This window comes from Bufo gargarizans, chromosome 4 (genome assembly GCF_014858855.1).
Source record: "Bufo gargarizans isolate SCDJY-AF-19 chromosome 4, ASM1485885v1, whole genome shotgun sequence".
NCBI classification, from domain to species: Eukaryota; Metazoa; Chordata; class Amphibia; order Anura; family Bufonidae; genus Bufo; species Bufo gargarizans.
The window spans coordinates 339,271,876-339,292,216 of record NC_058083.1 but is presented as its reverse complement, the minus strand read 5'-3'; the positions used below and the strand labels follow the sequence as shown (position 1 = coordinate 339,292,216).

The following is a 20,341-nucleotide window of genomic DNA, read 5'->3' as shown; positions in this document are numbered from 1 at the left end:
TGATTGAGGTGTGCTATTGCTATATACCTTCTTCCACCAAATTCTGATTGAGGGCTTCGATACACCTGCTTCCACAAAATACTGATTGAGGGGTGCTATATACCTGTTTCCGCCAAATACTGATTGGGGGGTGCCATATACCTTCTTTCACAAAATACTGATTGAGGTGTGCTATTGCTATATACCTTTTCCTATCAAATACTGATTGAGGGGTGCCATATACCTTCTTCCACAAAATACTGATTGAGGGGTGCTATTGCTATATACCTTCTTCCACCAAATACTGATTGAGGGCTGCAATATACTTTCTTCCACAATTACTGCTCTTCTCTACGAACTTAGGCAGAGGGTCATTTAAAAAATAACAGGCAGAGGAAAAGGCAGACCATTCTGCAAGGATGGTAGGGATCGGGCAGGTGCACCAGGACGGAGCCTTAGTGGGAAGCTGGAGAAGGCGCATGCGATAACTTCAAAGTGCGGACCAGAGTTGTTTGAGTGGCTCACTCAGCCTTCTGCTTCTGCACCCTCCTTTATCCTCTGTATCTGCACCTTCCTCACTATCTGCTGTGTGCACCCCAAAAGACACCACCACCACCATAGCCCCTCCACTCGAGTCAGAGGAATTATTTTCCCATCCATTCACAGACCTTACCGATGCGCAGCCATTCTTTGCATCAGATGAGGAGAGGAGGTAGCAATGGCTGCCACCCAGCGGTCTGACAACAGTACCCAGATAAGCCCAAGGAGGGTGGTCCCCACTGTTGCTGCCTAATCCGAGATCTCTATTGTCAGTGGTGGTGAAGCTGACGATGATGACGTGTCGATGGACGTCACGTGGGTGCCCACAAGAGAGGAAGAGAAGGGGAGTTCAGAGTGAGAGACGGAGCAGCAGATAGGGAAGAGAAGGAGGAGAAGCAGGCAGAACTCGCAGTGCACCGGAGACAAAGAGCAGACTGCAAATGTATCTGGAGCAAGCCATCCACCATGCATGGTCACATCTTGCGCTCCCAGGACGCCGGCACGTGGCTCCGCAGTGTGGGCTTTTTTTAACGGGTCAGCTGCTGATAATAGTGTTGCCTGTGCTGTCAACGCATAAGTCGCTGTAAAACCAACAGTCACCTAGGGATGACTGCCTTAAGAAGGCACCTGGCCTCCCATCACCGAGCCCAGTGGGAGTGACGCTGTCAGAACCCACAAAGTCACACTACCGGAGCTCCACCTCCTGCCTCTCCTCCTTCTCATCCCTCCTCCCATTTGTCCTCCACTCCACATTCCACCGTGCCGTCGTCACGTTCATCTGGCACAAGTTAGGCTTCCGTGGCCCAAATGTTCGAGCATAAAAAAATTATGACGACGCATAATCCTCTGACCGCTGGCTTGTCGGAACTGCCAGACCTCCAACTACTGCCATATAAATTGGTGGACTCGGAGGCCTTTAGAAAATTTGTGGTCATTGGCACACCACAATGGAAGGTACCCGGAAGGAAATATTTCTCCCAGAAGGGCATCTCTGAACTATATGGCTATGTTCAGCGGCAAGTTAATATATCTCTGGCACACAGGGTCGGTGCCAAGATACATCTGACCACAGACACGTGGTCTAGCAAACACCGGCAGGGAAGGTATGTAACTTTTACTGCTCACTGGGTGAACCTTCTGATGGCCGTCAAACATGCCGTCAAGCATGTAACCAATGGCACCCATGTGGATTTGGTTTTACCACCACGGATTGCATGAAGGCCTGCCTCTTCTTCTCCTCCTCCTTCTCCATCCTCTGTCTCCTCATCGGCTGACTCCTCCTTTTCCACTGCTACCGCCTCTTCTGCTGCACCCTCACAGTTTTTTTTTTGCCTTCCTCTGGATCAACTTGCAGGATGACAGGCCGAACTGGGTGGACTGAATGTCTTTTTTCGGCCTTATGTACTATGTTACTATGTTACCCCCCCAAGCTCCCTAGAACTTATTTGACATGCCAGGTGAGACGTTGCTATGCTGGCTGTTGTTGTTGTGCCTGAAAGCCAAGAGCCACACCGGTCCTGCACTCCTTTCAGCTCTGAGGTCACAGGCTGATCAGTGGTTAACCCCACTCAATTTGATAGTTTGTAAAGTGGTGTGCAACAACGGTGCCAATCTGCTGAGCGCACTGAAACGGGGCAAAATGACACACGTGCCATGCATGGCACACGTCCTGAACTTGGTCATGCAGCGATTCGTTGTCAAATATCCTGGGGTCCAGGACGTCTTGCGGCAAGCCAGGAAAATCTCTGGCCATTTGCGGCCATGGCTTGCCTTGCTGATGTTCAGTGGCGACACCACTTGCCCATCAGACGTCTGATTTGTGACTGCCCGACGCGCTGGAACTCCACCTTGTATATGCTTGATAGGCTGCTCCAGCAGAAACGTGCCGTTAACGACTACCTGTGCAAACTCTGCGGCAGGAAAGGTTCTGGGGGCTTTTTTTTTTTTCATTGAGCCAGTGGCTGCTCATGCGTGACGCATGCATACTTCTGCGGACATTTGATGAGATCACTAAACTGGTCAGTCACAGCCAGGGCACCATCATTGACATCGTACCTTACGCCTTCTTTCTGGAGCGTGCATTGTGTCGTGTCATTGATTAAGCTGTCAAGGAGCAGGAGCTGGAAGATGAGATAGTCAAGATGCTAAATGAATTCCCAGGGGGGGCTACTCCATTTGAGATAAGTTAGCAGGAGTCTGAAGAGGAGGAGGAGAAGGAGCAAGAAGAGCAGGTTTTAAACTTTTCGGGTGTCACGAGGTAGCGTCACGGGTATAAAGATAGAGAGGAGGTGCACCCCCTGAGCTGCCACCCGGTCCCCTGTGCCTGCCTACTTGCACCACCTGTCCTAGGTCGACGGGGCACAACTGGGCAACAGTCCCTGACCTGAGTAAGTGCAAGCATAGAGATAGAGACAGCAGGGAAGCGGACAGCCAATGAGATGTAACACTCGAGCGGACAGAGAGGTGGAACAAGCAAGGAACCACCAAAAATGGAAGGGTGAGGCGGGTCAACTAGCCGGGGTCAGTCCAGGAGGTCGCGTCAGTACGACGGAGGAGACAGAGATAGATCCAAGAGCGGGCCGAGGTCAAAATCCGGGAGGTCACATCAGTACAAGAGAAAAGGGCAAAGACAAAATCCAAAAGCAAGCCGAGGTCAAAATCCGAGAGGTAGCGTCAAGGTTCAGGGAGCAGGCAGAAGAGGTGTCAGGTAGCAGATCAAGGATCAAACCCAAAGGTAAGCTTAATAACAATAATAATACACAGCCTAAGGGACCAAAATCACAGGCAACCTGTAGCCAGCAGGTTGCCTGTATGTATAGTGGGGAGTGAGGGTCATGTGACGTGGCCAGCGTCACATGACAGACAGACAGACAAGTCGAGCACCGAGTGATCAGCTCGGCGCTCAAGGCAGACCTAGGAGCAGGGAGCCTCCCAGCTAGCAAAGCCGCTCTGGGAACGAGGTCGGACACAGATCATTTCTCCCGAAGCTAAGCAGCAGGTCTGCGGCTGATGGGAGACCGAGTGCGCCTTTGGTGCCCCGTAACATCGGGGATTCCTTGGTGTTGTCCGTGGCTGGGGGAGGAGACCCAGGATGACATTCTTCTGGTCGATAAGCAGGAGCCAGGGCTCTCCACAGCTTCCAATTTAGTGCAAATGGGGGCCTTCATGTTCTAGTGTTTGAAGAGCATAAAGGTCAAGTACCTGTAATGGGTGGCAATATACTTTGGACCCCCGATACAAACACAAAATGGCGGAGATGTTGCCAGCATCACAGTGGGGTGTCAGAATGCAGAATTTCCGGGCTTTGCTGCGAGAGATGCTTCATTCTGCTGTTGTGGGCACTGGCACCCACAGCGAAACAGGTGCGGGCACCAATCCTTCCGCGCCTGCAAAAAGTAGGGGGTTTGAAGATGTGTTGGTCACTTCAGATATGAGATCATTCTTGCAGCCAACCCATCAACAGCTGTCCTCCGGATTTAGTCTTAGAGAACAGCTAGACTGACAGGTGTCCGACTACATCGGGTTAATGGCCAATGTGGATGCTCTGAGAATTGAGGAACCCCTTGATTACTGGCTGTGCAGGCTTGACCTGTGGCCAGAGCTGGCACAATTTGCCATGGAACTCTTGGCTTGCCCCTCGTCAAGTGTCCTGTCCGAAAGGACTTCAGCGCAGCAGGGGGGATTGTGACCGATAAGCGCACTCGCCTAGCTCATGATAGTGTGGACTACCTCACATTTTTAAAAATGAATGAGGCATGGATCGCGGAGGAATTCAACACCTGTGATGACCACATGTAATTGAATTTCCTCATGCCAGCCCACACATATCTGCCATTACCCAGAACAAAAAATGGTCCTTGCCTTATGTATAAACAGCAGCATAAAAGGCCTTTTATGTCAGGTGAATGCCTAATTTTTGGGGCCTGTACTGCCCGCCAGTTACATTTATATCCTGAGACCGCCTAATGTACCTCCAGCCACAGAATCCAACGTTTTTTGCTGTTAGGTGAATGCCTATTGCCTAATTTTTGGGGCTGTACTGGCCGACAGTTACATTTTTATCCTGTGACCGCCTAAATTACCTCCAGCCACAGAATCCAAAGTTCTTTGCTGTCAGGTGAATGATTATTGCCTAATTTTTGGGGCCTGTACTGGCCGACAGTTACATATTTATTCTGTGACCGTCTAATGTACCTCCAGCCACAGAATCCAAAGGTCTTTGCTGTCAGGTGAATGCCTATTGCCCAATTTTTGGGGCCTGTACTGGCTGATATTTAACATTGTTATCTGTAGCCACATAATCACACCCCTGTCTGACTCCTCTGCCTCTCATTATGGTGGCGTATGAACCGCATTCACCATAAGGACCTTCTAATGTCACAGGGTCATGTGACTGTGCCCCCTTATACCCTGCATGGTGCCCTCTTACCACACCCTGTGCAGTGCCCCTAGTCATTTCCTGTACTGTGCCCTCTTATACCCTTTTATCTGGTCACGGTATGGCGGTGTTATCCGGTCAATGTATGGCAGTGGTATCCAATAACTGGATAGCCATAACTGTATCCCTTTCCCTGCCCAGGCCATCATTTTTTAGACCTGGGATGAGCGGGAAAAATATGCAGACTGCGGTGCAAAGGACCTTTGCGCTGCAATCTGTGTCAGAAATTCGCCTAACATAGTTGTATTTCTATATAATAAATGACCACCTAATTGTATTATTATTCGAGTATAGGGCTAATATCTTTATATTATATAGATTCTAGTGTACTATACTGTGCCCTGTATTTCCCAGTAAAAAATGATCCTTTGGAAACACAGTCCTCATCCCTGACCACCAGGACCAGGTAGCGCTCTGACAGTACATGGCGGCCTTCCCTCTCCACCACACTGCTCCGCTGTGTATTGGTGCTTATTCTGACACTAGGGCTGGGTTCACATCCTATTTTTGCCATCAATTTAATGCATACCTAAAATGTGTGCGTTAACAGTGGCGTCCGTTCACCATACAGTTTCATGGTAGAAAAAAAAATTACATTAACGCATGCATTTTTTTAATGGCCCATGCAGGATACAAAAACATGGAGTGCTGCACCGATAGGAAATCAAAAATTTCTAGGCTCCAGCAGGGCACATTTTTAAGAGTTTCCCTTTAAGATTCATAAAAATGGCCCCTGATTAAAATACATATTTTTAGTGGGAGTTTGTGTGCCAATGATCCCCCTTTGGTATGTCACTGTCCATGTTGTGGGACTATTTGTGCATTCATAGTTTGTATTTGGTGGCTGCAAATATGACCTGAAGGTTTTTCAGGTTCGCCTGCTATTTAAGTCAATGGGCGCGATGCGAACGCGCGGTTCGCAAACATTTGATCTCGAGCGCTCGTTTGCGAATCGTCCCGGCCGATGTTCATCCATCACTAACTATGACACTTTTCTTAATATCATTGTTGCACCCGATGATCTAAAAAAATGTTTTAGGCTACTTTCACACTAGCGTTCGTCGGTCCGCTCGTGAGCTCCGTTTGAAGGAGCTCACGAGCGGACCCGAACGCCTCCGTCCAGCCCTGATGCAGTCTGAATGGAGCGGATCCGCTCAGACTGCATCAGTCTGGCGGCGTTCAGCCTCCGCTCCGCTCGCCTCCGCACGGCCAGGCGGACAGCTGAACGCTGCTTGCAGCGTTCAGCTGTCCGCCTGGCCGTGCGGAGGCGAGCGGATCCGTTCAGACTTACAATGTGAGTCAATGGGAACGGATCCGCTTGAAGATGACACCATAAGGCTCAATCTTCAAGCGGATCCGTCCCCCATTGACTTTACATTGAAAGTCTGAACGGATCCGCTCAGGCATCTTGCGCACTTAGAAATTTTTCTAAGTTATTAATGCAGACGGATCCGTACTGAACGGAGCCTCCGTCTGCATTAATATGATCGGATCCGTTCAGAACGGATCTGATCAAGCGCAAGTGTGAAAGTAGCCTTATTCTGAAGCAACCTTTATGCTCTATATTTAAGCAGTTTTTGGTTAAATTAAAAAATTAAGGAAAATATTTTAGAAACACTGGGATAATTCATTTATTTTGAAGCTGGGAACCTTTTGGTTTGGGTTATACATTTTTAAAATAATATACATTTTATTTATTGGGAATACTGAGATTTTTAAAGAAAAAAATATCTACATTATCTTCTTCCAAACATCAACCGTAAATAGAAGCTTACGACACTTCATTCAAGGCTATGTTTGAACAATTTAAAGTATAAGAATCCAGAGGTCACTTAGATAATGATTGATTAAAGCTTGCAACTCTGTTTGCTAAACTGACTATTGTGTCCATCAACTAAAGTACATTTAAGTTAGAGTTCTCCACTCATTCTCAACACTCAAACTAAAATGATCACTAGCAATTTTTTTTTTCTCCTTTTCTTGCCTTGGGCAGGTAAGCTATTTCTATGTAATATATTAGATTTGCCTTAGTCCTTTTTTTTCTCAATTTCCTAAAATATTTGATTTTATTGTATTTTTTTAACTGTGAATGCTTGTTTAGTTGTTTCTAGGAAATGTGTACCTCTACTGTACTAAAAGTAGCTAACGTATTTATAAACACTTTTTAAAAATTACATTACTCTTGTCACTATCTCTGATTTCTTGGCTATATATTTATTACATGTATGTTTATTACAGTGTTTTTTACACTGAACAATTGCATGTTCCATTTCCTAGAATAGTACAAAAATGTATTTTTGCAGAATATGGTGAGTAAAGAATTGCAGTAATACCTCTTGTATTTATATGGTGCTTATAAAGATGAGGAGCTTTAACCTTCTCCATAGCACCTGTGTAGTCAGGAAAGAGAGTAACCTGAGCTGGCCCCTTTATTTCATTGCAGCTGCCTATCTGGTATGTACAGCTGTGGAAGAATTTTTCAAAAATTGCAAAGGATCCATCTATCTGATGGATTAACACTTAGGATGCTGGAGGTTTTTTCGTTTTCATTTTTCTTCCCTATTTTCCTTGAGCCATAACTTTTTTATATTTCCGGCCACATAGCTGTATGAGAGCTTATTTTTTTGTGGGACAGGTTGTACTTTCTAATGCCACCATTAAATATGGCATAAAATGTAGTGGGAAGCGGTAAAAAAATTCCAAATGGGGTGAAATTAGAAAGAAAAATGCAATTCCTCCACCATTTAAGGTTTTTTTCCCACAGCTTTTCATTTACGGCTACACTGACCCATGTCCTTCATTCTCTGGGTCAGTACAATTACAACAATACCCCATATGTAAAGGTTATTTATGTCTAAATAGTGTAAAAATAAATGTAAACTTTTTTTACGTCACCATATTCTGACCCCCATAACTTTTTTATACTTATGTCTACTGAGCTGATTAGGGGCTCTTTTTTTGCGGAACAATCTGTAGTTTTTATTGATACCATTTGGGAGTGTGTGTGACTTGTTGATCACATTTTATTTTAAAAAAATTGGATAAGAAAAGCAATGAAAAAATTTCAAATCGTCCATTTTGACCCTTTTTTCCGTTCTACCATTCGCCGTATTGGATTTTTTTTTCTATTTTTAATAATATGGGCATATTTGGTTGCTATGATACCCATGGTGTTTATTTTTATTGTTATTTAGGTATTTCTTTTTTTTATTATACGGAAAGAGGAGTGATTTAAAATTTTATATTTTTAAATTTTTTATATATATATATATATATATTTTTTATAATTTTGTGGCTCATATATGTGTCGAGGTGGTGGCAGCAGCAGCATCAGGAGTCCACAGAGTGGCACAATGACCGAGTCTGGAAGTGGCGACAGCAGCAGCATCAGGATACCACAGAGTGGCAAGGTGACATAGTGTGGAGATGGCAGTAGCAGCAGCAGCATCAGGATACCACAGAGTGGCAAGGTGACATAGTGTGGAGATGGCAGTAGCAGCATCAGGGTACCACAGAGTGGCAAGGTGACATAGTGTGGAGATGGCAGTAGCAGCAACAGCATCAGGGTACCACAGAGTGGCAAGGTGACATAGTGTGGAGATGGCAGTAGCAGCAGCAGGATACCACAGAGTGACAAGGTGACATAGTGTGGAGATGGCAGTAGCAGCAGAATCGGGATACCACAGAGTGGCAAGTTGACATAGTGTGGAGATGGCAGTAGCAGCAGAATCAGGATACCACAGAGTGGCAAGGTGACATAGTGTGGAGATGGCAGTAGCATCAGAATCAGGATACCACAGAGTGGCAAGGTGACATAGTGTGGAGATGGCAGAAGCAGCAGCAGCATCAGGATACCACAGATTTGCAAGGTGACATAGTGTGGAGATGGCAGTAGCAGCAGCAAATCAGGATACCACAGAGTGGCAAGGTGACATACTGTGGAGATGGCAGTAGCAGCAGCAGCATCAGGATACCACATATGGTGACGCTGCATATGTTGACACAGAGCTGTGGTGCCAACATTGGCACCCTGACAATGCTTCACCTTCTGCCCACATATTCTATATTTGACCATGTTACCGCCTCCGGCAGCTTAACAAAAAACTGCCACACCGCTGAGTAGGTGATTTTCCCCCCAACAGTCCGCACTGACTGACTGCTACCGCTACTTCCAGGCAGGTAGGCTACTGCAAAGCAGGTGGTCTACCCCAGACACGTTTGTCTTGATGACTCCCAGCCATGCTTTCAACGCATATAACCGTCGGCGTGAACTGAAAATATATTTTTCTTTTTGTACTGAAATAGGCCACTAAACTCTTTCGCCACAAATAACTGCAACAGTGAAGTGCGTATATATTTTTCTTTCTGTACTGAAATAGGCCACTAAACGCTTTCAACACATATAACCGCCGACGTGAACTGAGAATATATTATTCTTTTTGTACTGAAATAGGCCACTAAACACTTTCAACACAAATAACCGCCGAAGTAACAGACAGCAGAGGGCCCCTGTGCAAGGAATGTACCTGGGCCCCCCCAAACCACACATACAAATGAAAACATATGCGTGCAAATAAAAAACATCTTGTTAACATGGGTCAATATGTTTACAGTATATATATTTTTTTCATGCTAGGTCACGCCTCTAACTCTGCCCAAAGCATAACTATAGACAACCAGTCCTCTTAATGCCACCCCATAGTAATTATTCCCCCTTTGTACCTGCACATGGTACTAATGCCCACACTGTACCCCTTCACAGTAGTTATGCCCAGAGATGCCCACTTCACAGTAGTTATTCCCACATGTGCCCCCTTTACAGCACTTATACCCAGATATGTGCCTCCTTCACAGCAGTTATGCCCAGATCTGTGCCTCCTTCACAGTAGCTATGCACCCTTCTCAGTAGTTATGCCCAGAGATGTGCCCCCTTCACAGTAGCCAGATATGTGCCATTTCACAGTATCTATGCCCAGATATGTGCCCCTTCACAGTAGTTATGCCCAAATATGTTCCCCCTTCACAGTAGTTATGCCCAAATATGTGCCCCCTTCACAGTAGTTATGCCCAAATATGTGCCCCCTTCAAAGTAGCTATGCCAGATATGTGCCCTTTCACAGTAGCTATGCCCAGATATGTGCCCCCTTCACAGTAGTTATGCCCAAATATGTGCCCCCTTCAAAGTAGCTATGCCAGATATGTGCCCCTCACAGTAGTTATGTTTAGCTATGTGCCCCCTTCACAGTAGTTATGTCCAGATATGTGCCCCTCACAGTAGTTATGTCCAGATATGTGCCCCTCACTGTAACTATGTCCAGATATTGTCCTCCTTTCACAGTAGTAGTGTGATGTGTGACACTACATTGTGCTGATGCTGTGGAGCCAGGACCATATTTAGATTTTATGCTGCCCTAGGCACTTTAGTACCGGCTACCTCCTCCCACTGAAGTCCATATTTTTTAGATAGCTGACAGTAAAATGCTCCCTAGGCCTTCAGCTTTCCCTTAGGACTCCCTCATACACTTGCACAATTAAAGGGCTGACCTGTTCCATGTGCACTTGGCAGCTGAAGGCATCTGTGTTGTTCCCATGTTCATATGTGGCTGCATTGCTAAGAAAAATGAAGTTTTAATCAATGCAAACAGGGGCGTTACCATTACTCATAAAGGCTCTGCTCTCTTTGTAACAGCCGCGCCCTCTGCACTGGCCAGTTGAGATGACAATTTCACTGCAAGGCCCTGTCAAAGTAGACAGGGAGAGGCAGTTGCAAAGAAACCGAAGCCTCTAGGTGTAATGGCAAAACCCCATTGCTCCTATTGGCTCATTTGCATAAATTAAAACATAATTTTTCTCAGCAATGCGGGCACATATGAACATGGGACCAATAAAGATGCCTTCAGCTGCCAAGTGCACATGTAACAGGTCACCCAGTTTTATAGGAACAAATCTGCTAACAGATGCTCTTTAAAGCAGTTGTCCAGGTTCAGAGCTGAACCCGGACATATCCCCTTCTCCCCCACTCAGCCCCTCTGACATTTCATACTCCAATGCTCTCCCTTGGCCTGCGCTGTAAAGCGTAGGGCAAGGGCTGTTTTGTTTACAGCCCTAGCAGTATTCCCAGTGTATTTATAATGGTCCCTGCAGTACCCCCTATAATTATAATACCCCCTGCAGTGCCCCCTGTAATTATACCTCCTCACGTACCGCAGGAGTTATAATCTTCAATGTAGTGCCCCCATACATTATATTGCCGGTCATAGTAACAAAGTAACATAGTATATAAGGCCGAAAAAAGACATTTGTCCATCCAGTTTGGCCTGTTATCTTGCAAGTTGATCCAGAGGAAGGCAAAAAAATATATATGTGCGGTAGAAGCCAATTTTCCTCACTTAAGGGGAAAAAAATTCAGGCAATCAGAATAACTCCCTGGATCAACGACCCATCTCTAGTAGCTATAGCCTAGAAACATAGAAACATAGAATGTGTCGGCAGATAAGAACCATTTGGCCCATCTAGTCGGCACAATATACTGAATACGATGAATAGCCCTTGGCCCTATCTTATATGAAGGATGGCCTTATGCCTATCCCATGCATGCTTAAACTCCTCCACTGTATTTGCAGCTACCACTTCTGCAGGAAGGCTATTCCATGCATCCACTACTCTCTCAGTAAAGTAATACTTCCTGATATTACTTTTAAACCTTTGCCCCTCTAATTTAAAACTATGTCCTCTTGTAGCAGTTTTTCTTCTTTTAAATATTCTCTCCTCTTTTACCTTGTTGATTCCCTTTATGTATTTAAAACTTTCTATCATATCCCCTCTGTCTCGTCTTTCCTCCAAGCTATACATGTTAAGGTCCTTTACTCTTTCCTGGTAAGTTTTATCCTGCAATCCATGTACTAGTTTAGTAGCTCTTCTCTGAACTCTCTCCAAAGTATCAATATCCTTCTGGAGATATGGTCTCCAGTACTGAGCACAATACTCCAAATGAGGTCTCGCTAGTGCTCTGTAGAGCGGCATGAGCACCCCCCTCTTTCTACTGGTAATGCCTCTCCCTATACACCCAAGCATTCTGCTAGCATTTCCTGCTGCTCTATGACATTGTCTGCCTACCTTTAAGTCTTCTGAAATAATGACCCCTAAATCCCTTTCCTCAGATACTGAGGTTAGAACTGTATCGCTGATTTTATATTCTGCTCTTGGGTTTTTACGCCCCAGGTGCATTATTTTGCACTTATCAACATTACATTTTAGTTGCCAGATTTTTGACCATTCCTCTAGTTTTCCTAAATCCTTTTAAATTTGGTGTATCCCTCCAGAAACATCAACCCTGTTACAAATCTTTGTGTCATCAGCAAAAAGACACACCTTACCATCGAGGCCTTCTGCAATTTCGCTGATAAAGATATTAAACAATATGGGTCCCAGAACGGGTACCCCACTGAAACCATGGTCTGAATATACTCCATTGAATACAACCTTCTGTTGTCTGTCCCTCAGCCACTGCCGAATCCATTCATCAATATGGGAGTCCAAGCCCAAAGACTGCAATTTATTGATAAGCCTTCTATGTGGGACAGTATCAAAAGCCTTACTAAAGTCTAGATAAGCGATGTCTACTGCACCACCGCCATCTATTATTTTAGTCACCCAATCAAAAAAATCTATAAGATTAGTTTGACATGATCTCCCTGAAGTAAACCCGTGCTGTTTTTCATCTTTCAATCCATGGGATTTTAGATGTTCCACAATCCTCTCCTTAAGTATGGTTTATATTAATTTCCCCACTATTGATGTCAGGCCTGTAATATTATTACACTCCAGAAATACATCCAGGCCCCTCAAACTCTTTTCCTCTCCCTCCAGTCTTCTATACCCTTGTAAATAACTTAAATCCCCTCCTTCAGCTCCTCCAACACATAGTCCCATGTAAATAACATTTCTCCTTATCCTCCAGTCCTATATAATATCCAGTCCCATGTAACTAATACCTATCCCCTCCCTACAGTCCCAGTAAACTAACATATTCCCCTCCCACTAAACAGGGAGGAGGTATACAGATGAAAGTCGAATTTTTTTATATCTTGCAAAGTTCATTTATTTCAGTAATGCAACTTAAAAGGTGAAACTAACATATAAGATAGACTCATTACATGCAAAGTGAGACATTTCAAGTCTTTATTTGTTATAATTTGGCTGATTATGGCTTGCAGCTTATGAAACCCCAAAGTCACAATTTTGAGGTACCCTTTGCTCATGGTGTATGGATTAATTAGCTGTCTAGAGTGTGACACTTTGAGCCTAGAATATTGAACCTTTTCACAAAATTCTAATTTTTAGCTGCATTAATGCAATTCCTTTTAATTTGCATTACTGAAATAAATTGAACTTTTGCACAATATTACATTTTTTTGAGTTTCACCTATAATAGGGGAGAACCACATCTCCCAGCATTTCTTTGGCACTTACATTTATTGCATGGCATCACAGGTCTCCACACCTGTGTGAAGTTGGCACCCCATGTTCTTAAATTTCAAAAAGAAATACACCATTCGTTTGTGCTGCGTTTGTGCTGGTTTGTGCCGCAAAAATGAACGTTTGTGCCGGTTCGGTTCCTGAGATATTGCGCGTTAGATTTTTATGAAGCCCCGCCCATTTTCCACCCCATGTTCTTAAATTTCAAAAAGAAATACACCATTCGTTTGTGCTGCGTTTGTGCTGGTTTGTGCCGCAAAAATTAACGTTTGCGCCGCTTTGGTTTCCGAGATATTGCGCGCTCGATTTGCTGAAACCCCGCCCACTTTCCACCCCATGTTTTTAAATTTCAAAAATAAATACACCATTCGTTTGTGCTGCGTTTGTGCAGCAAAAATTAACGTTTGCGCCGCTTTGGTTTCCGAGATATTGCGCTCGATTTGCTGAAACCCCGCCCACTTTCCACCCCATGTTTTTAAATTTCAAAAATAAATACACCGTTCGTTTGTGCTGCATTTGTGCTGGTTTGTGCTGCAAAAATGAACGTTTGCGCCGCTTTCGTTTCCGAGATATTGCGCGCTTGATTTGCTGAAACCCCGCCCACTTTCCACCCCATGTTTTAAAATTTCAAAAATAAATACACCATTCGTTTGTGCTGGTTTGTGCTGCAAAAATTAACGTTTGCGCCGCTTTGGTTTCCGAGATATTGCGTGCTTGATTTGATGAAACCCCGCCCACTTTCCACCCCATGTTCTTAACCCTGACTCTAGACCCCCCAGGTGTGCTGCAGCTTGCCCCCCTCCCGCCCCCTTTCACAACTTTTTTTGGGGCACAAGCATATTGTATTTTTTTTTCTGCGTACGCTGACTGTGGCCGGGACTCTTAGCGTCACTGTTAGCGCATCGCACGCCCCACCGCTGATCAACTTCGGATGGTTGATCAGCGAGTTTGAATAAATAAAAAAAATCTAATTTTTGGGCCTTTTTTATTTTTTTGTCTGTAAGGTTTAGGGTAAGTTCCCGAACACCCGTCCCCACACACACACGCACACCAAATAAAGTTTATCACACACACTCCCCTAAACAAGTTTCCCGCTAACACCCAGAGTGGGGGAACCTTCTGGGGGTTAAATACGGGAATCTCGCCCCTCGTACACACGAAACTTGTAAGTGCACCCTGAGGTACTCTCACAAAGTTTGTACAGCTTCATGCCATACCTCGCCCGCTTAGAGGGAACATACTGGCGGATAATGAGTCTCCCCTTGAAAGCAATGAGAGACTCATCAACCGCGACTTCCCTTCCAGGTACATAGACCTGCACAAATTTGGCCCCAAAGTGATCGATGACCGACCTGATTTTGTACAGGCGGTCATGGGCAGGATCACCTTGGGGGGGACATGCTGCATTATCTGCATAATTGTAAAGTGGGGTCTGGTAGAGGATGTCCCCACTGCAGTAATGCCTGACACTAGGTTTCTTGACTAGGCCCATATGCAGCACGAGGCCCCAAAACGTCCTCATCTTGGCTGCACAGACCGGAGTCCAGCCACCGGGCCTAGCCAAAAAGGAGCCCGGATGTTGAGCAATGAACTGTGGGGCGTACAGGTTCGTCTGCTCCAACATCAGATTCACAAAGGGGTCACTGAAAAAAAGACTAAAGTAGTCGCATTCAGTGAAGCCCACTGTGGAAATCTGGATTCCTGGTTGGCCTACAAAATCAGGAATCACAGGCTCAAAACGCTCTGGGGTATACCAGACAAGTTCACCGGTAGGGTGCTCCGGTGGTCTTAACTGGTGGGCCGGAAAACTAGTACGAGCCCCAGAGCTTCTCGTACTAGTGTGGGCCACAGGGTCCCTAGCATGGCGGTCTCCTTGCTCCACCTGGCGGCGTCTCCGCCGCCTTGGGGTCTCATCATCATTGCTAGATGATGAGGAGGACGCGTATGACAAAAGGAAAGTGGGGTTATCCTCGTCCTCACTGGGGCTCTCGGACTCGGAGGCAAGCTGGGCATATGCCGCCTAGAACATCCGGCAGGCCATAGGGGAGTGTGTGTGATAAACTTTATTTGGTGTGTGTGGGGACGGGTGTTCGGGAACTTACCCTAAACCTTACAGACAAAAAAAAAAGGCCCAAAAATGTGATATTTTTTTTTATTCAAACTTGCTGATCAACCATCCGAAGTTGATCAGCGGTGGGGCGTGCGATGCGCTAACAGTGACGCTAAGAGTCCCGGCCACAGTCAGCGTACGCAGAAAAAAAAATATAATATGCTTGTGCCCCAAAAAAAGTTGTGAAAGGGGGCGGGAGGGGGGCAAGCTGCAGCACACCTGGGGGGTCTAGAGTCAGGGTTAAAAACATGGGGTGGAAAGTGGGCGGGGTTTCATTAAATCAAGCACGCAATATCTCGGAAACCAAAGCGGCGCAAACGTTCATTTTTGCGGCACAAACCAGCACAAACGAATGGTGTATTTCTTTTTGAAATTTAAAAACATGGGGTGGAAAGTGGGCGGGGTTTCAGCAAATCAAGCGCGCAATATTTCGGAAACCAAAGCGGCGCAAACGTTCATTTTTGCTGCACAAACCAGCACAAACGCAGCACAAACGAATGGTGTATTTCTTTTTGAAATTTAAGAACATGGGGTGGAAAGTGGGCGGGGTTTCAGCAAATCGAGCGCAATATCTCGGACACCAAAGCGGCGCAAACGTTAATTTTTGCAGCACAAACGCAGCACAAACGAATGGTGTATTTCTTTTTGAAATTTAAAAACATGGGGTGGAAAGTGGGCGGGGTTTCAGCAAATGAAGCGTGCAATATCTCGGAAACCAAAGCGGCGCAAACGTTCATTTTTGCAGCACAAACGAATGGTGTATTTCTTTTTGAAATTTAAAAACATGGGGTGGAAAGTGGGCGGGGTTTCAGCAAATGAAGCGTGCAATATCTCGGAAACCAAAGCGGCGCAAACGTTCATTTTTGCGGCACAAACGCAGCACAAACGAATGGTGTATTTATTTTTGAAATTTAAGAACATGGGGTGGAAAATGGGCGGGGTTTCAGAAAATCAAGCGCGCAATATCTCGGAAACCAAAGCGGCGCGAACGTTCATTTTTGCAGCACAAACCAGCACAAACGCAGCACAAACGAACGGTGTATTTCTTTTTGAAATTTAAGAACATGGGGTGGAAAGTGGGCGGGGTTTCAGCAAATCGAGCGCAATATCTCGGACACCAAAGCGGCGCAAACGTTAATTTTTGCAGCACAAACCAGCACAAACGCAGCACTAACGAATGGTGTATTTCTTTTTGAAATTTAAGAACATGGGGTGGAAAATGGGCGGGGCTTCATAAAAATCTAACGCGCTATATCTCAGGAACCGAACCGGCACAAACGTTCATTTTTGCGGCACAAACCAGCACAAACGCAGCACAAACGAATGGTGTATTTATTTTTGAAATTTAAGAACATGGGGTGGAAAATGGGCGGGGTTTCAGAAAATCAAGCGCGCAATATCTCAGAAACCAAAGCGGCGCGAACGTTCATTTTTGCAGCACAAACCAGCACAAACGCAGCACAAACGAACGGTGTATTTCTTTTTGAAATGTAAGAACATGGGGTGGAAAATGGGCGGGGCTTCATAAAAATCTAACGCGCTATATCTCAGGAACCGAACCGGCACAAACGTTCATTTTTGCGGCACAAACCAGCACAAACGCAGCACAAACGAATGGTGTATTTCTTTTTGAAATTTAAGAACATGGGGTGCCAACTTCACACAGGTGGTCTCCACTGCTAAGCGCTGCCTTCTTCTGTACTGGTCACATGATTGTTGTGACCTCATCACAGGTCCTACCACCACTTCCAGTGTTGAAAAGATCACATAACTATGATGTCATATCAGGTACTTCAGCTGTGGAGTATAGGCAGAACAGGCAGCAGATTTAGGCTAGTTTCACACTAGTGGCAGCCTTCTCCGGCTGGCTGTTCCGGCGAGTGAACAGCCTGTTGGATCAGTGCTGCCGCCAGTGCACTGTGCTGCCGTAGTTTTATTCCAGCCGCCTCTTGGCATCTTTGCCATGCTTCCGCCGGAACTCCAGCCCGCCCCCAATATAGTCAAAGGGGCTGGAGCGAACCTCCCCTCTGGCGGCACCCGTGCACTAGTGGCATCACTGATCCGGCAGGCTGTTCCGGCAGGTGAAGGCTGCCTCTAGTGTGAAACTAGCCTTACAGTAAGTCCAAATCAGGTTTACATTTTTTCAAAGCTAGAAATAACTGTGCATGCGCAGACCGGAAAACCGGATCCGGCGATGTGGCAATTTCTGGAACACTTGGTACCGGATCTGGCATTAATACATTTCAATGGAAATGCGGCAAGTGCGGCTTTTTTTCTGGTCAAATACCGTACAAGGGATGGAACGGAAGACATCCTGATGCATACTGAACAGATTGCTTTCCATTCAGAATGCATTGTGATATCGCCGTGTGCTTCTTTGTCTTGTTATCACAACCAAAAACGACCGCCAGAAGTACAATTGGGAAATCCTAGGTGTAGTGTGCGTTGATGTGTGCGCAATTCCTCCAAAATAACGTCACAGAGACGTTCTCAAGTAGGTTCCAATAATGTGCCTGCTTCCAAAGGCTAGGCGTGGTTTATTTATACCAGAAGATGGGAGGCGCTCTTACAATCATGACCAATGAGGAGACAGGTTATGGTATGAAGTGATTGGCTGGAAGGTGGTCTTACAATCATGACCAATGAGGAGACAAGTTATGGTATGAAGTGATTGGCTGGCGAAGATGTGAATGATCACGCAAACTTATGTTTGCGCGTTCACACACTTATTCGCGCCCTTTCCGTTGCCGTTCTTATCCCCGTGGATGAAGAAACCCTCACTCGACGGTCCCAATTCCTCCCGCCTCAGCCGGCGCCATGACATTGGTATACTGCAGTAATACCAGGCTGGGCACAAATCAGCTACAGGTCGGGACCAGACCATCGTGCAAAAGTCTCTGTGCAGATGCGAACGTGAATGCAAACGAATCTGCGCATCTCCATAGGATAGATGGCGACCATACGGCGAACAAAAATTTTGGGACAAAACTGAAGTGTTTTTTTTCCAGTATTGAAACTCTTTATTATATTTCAATACCGGAAAAGAATAACACTAGTGTGAAAGTACCCTTATTACCATTATATTCTTAAAGGTGTTTTCCAGGAATTTTATATTGATGGCATATCCTGAGGAGCTCTGGTAGGCGCCTGAACTACATAGCTCCCTCCAATGTGTACAGGATAGAGCAGGGGCGGATTAAGTGCATCACATGCCCGAGGCTATTTACCCACCTTCCTCCCTCCATTTTCCCCTGTAAAGCTTTGTTTTCTGTATGAAGGGGCTGCAGTGCTCTGTGAGCACTGCAGCCTCTTAATAAGGCCATCCAAGTAAATAGGTCTTGTGGCCTAGGAGCAGCTCAGGCACATCCAAGTGAATAGGGCTGAGTTGCAATATGTACCAAGCACCCAAGCGATCAAAAAGGCGTATGCCCCACAAAATGGTATCAATAAAACGGTAACCTCATCCTGCAAAAAATAAGCCCCTACCTAAGAAAATCGCAGAAAAAAAAAAAAAAACTATAGCTCTCAGAACATGGAAACACTAAGTCAAAACTGCTATTATTATGCTAAAGTGAAATACATAAAACATATATAATATATTAGGTATCGCCACATCCGTAACAAACAGCTCCATAAAAATATCACATGACCTAACCACTCAAGTGAACACCGTAAAAACAAAAAAACTGTAAAAAAAAGCAATTTTTGGCACATTACATCACAAAAATTGCAACAAGTGATCAAAAAGGCATATGCCCCCCCAAAATAGTACCAATCAGACCGTCCCCTCATCCCGCCAAAAATTAGACCCTACCTGAGAGAATCGGTTCAAAAAATAAAAAAGCTATGGCTCTCAGACTATGAGACACTAAAAAAACATTATTTTGGTTTCAAAAATGCTATTATTGTGTAAAACTTAAAAAAAATAAGAAAAGGTAGACATATTAGGTATTGCTATGTGCGTAACGATCTGCTATATAAAAAAGTCACATGACCTAAGCCCTTGTTTAAACGCTGTAAAAATAAAAAACGGTGCCAAAACATCAATTTTTTGGTTACATTGCCTCACAAAAAACGTAATATAGAGCAATATAAAATCATATGTACCCCAAAATAGTACCAATAAAGCTGGCACCTTATCCCGTAGTTTCCAAAATGTGGTCACTTTTTGGAGTTTCTACTGTAGGGGTGCATCAGGGGGGCTTCAAATGGGACATGGCATCTAAAAACCAGTTCAGGTAAATTTGCCTTCCAAAAACCTTATGGCGTTTCTTTCCTTCTGCACCCGGCTGTGTGCCCGTACAGCAGTTTACGATCACGTGTGGGGTGTTTCTGTAACCCGCAGAATCAGAGTAATAAATATTGAGTTTTATTTGGCTGTTAACCCTTGCTTTGCTACTGGAAAAAATTGATTAAAATGTAAATCTACCAAAAAAGTGAAATTCTGAAATTTCATCTCCATTTTACATCAATTCTTGTGAAACACCTAAAGGGTTAAGAAAGTTTGTAAAATCAGTTTTGTATACCTTGAGGGGTGTAGTTTCTAAAATAGGGTCATTTTTGGGTGGTTTCTATTATGTAAGCCTCACAAAGTGACTTCAGACCTGAACTGGTCCTTAAAAAGTGGGTTTTGGAAATTTTCCGAAAAATTTAAAGATTTGCTTCCATACTTCTAAGCCTTCTAACGCCCCCCCCCCCCCCAAAAAAAAATTCATTTTCAAAATGATCCAAACAAGAAGTAGACATATGGGGAATGTAAAGTAATTACTATTTTTGAAGGTATTACTATCTATTAT

The 20,341-nt window shown here is 44.9% G+C and overlaps 1 protein-coding gene across 1 annotated transcript in view; it reads left to right on the top strand.

The window, feature by feature from the left end:
* Positions 1–6,825: 6,825 nt before the first annotated feature.
* Positions 6,826–20,341, top strand: part of PLG (plasminogen) — a 96,025-nt gene continuing 82,509 nt past the window's right edge. The window contains exon 1 of the mRNA XM_044290222.1: positions 6,826–6,950. Within this exon, the coding sequence (XP_044146157.1) occupies positions 6,905–6,950 (46 nt within the window). The 5' untranslated portion in view covers positions 6,826–6,904. The remainder of the gene's footprint in view (positions 6,951–20,341) is intronic.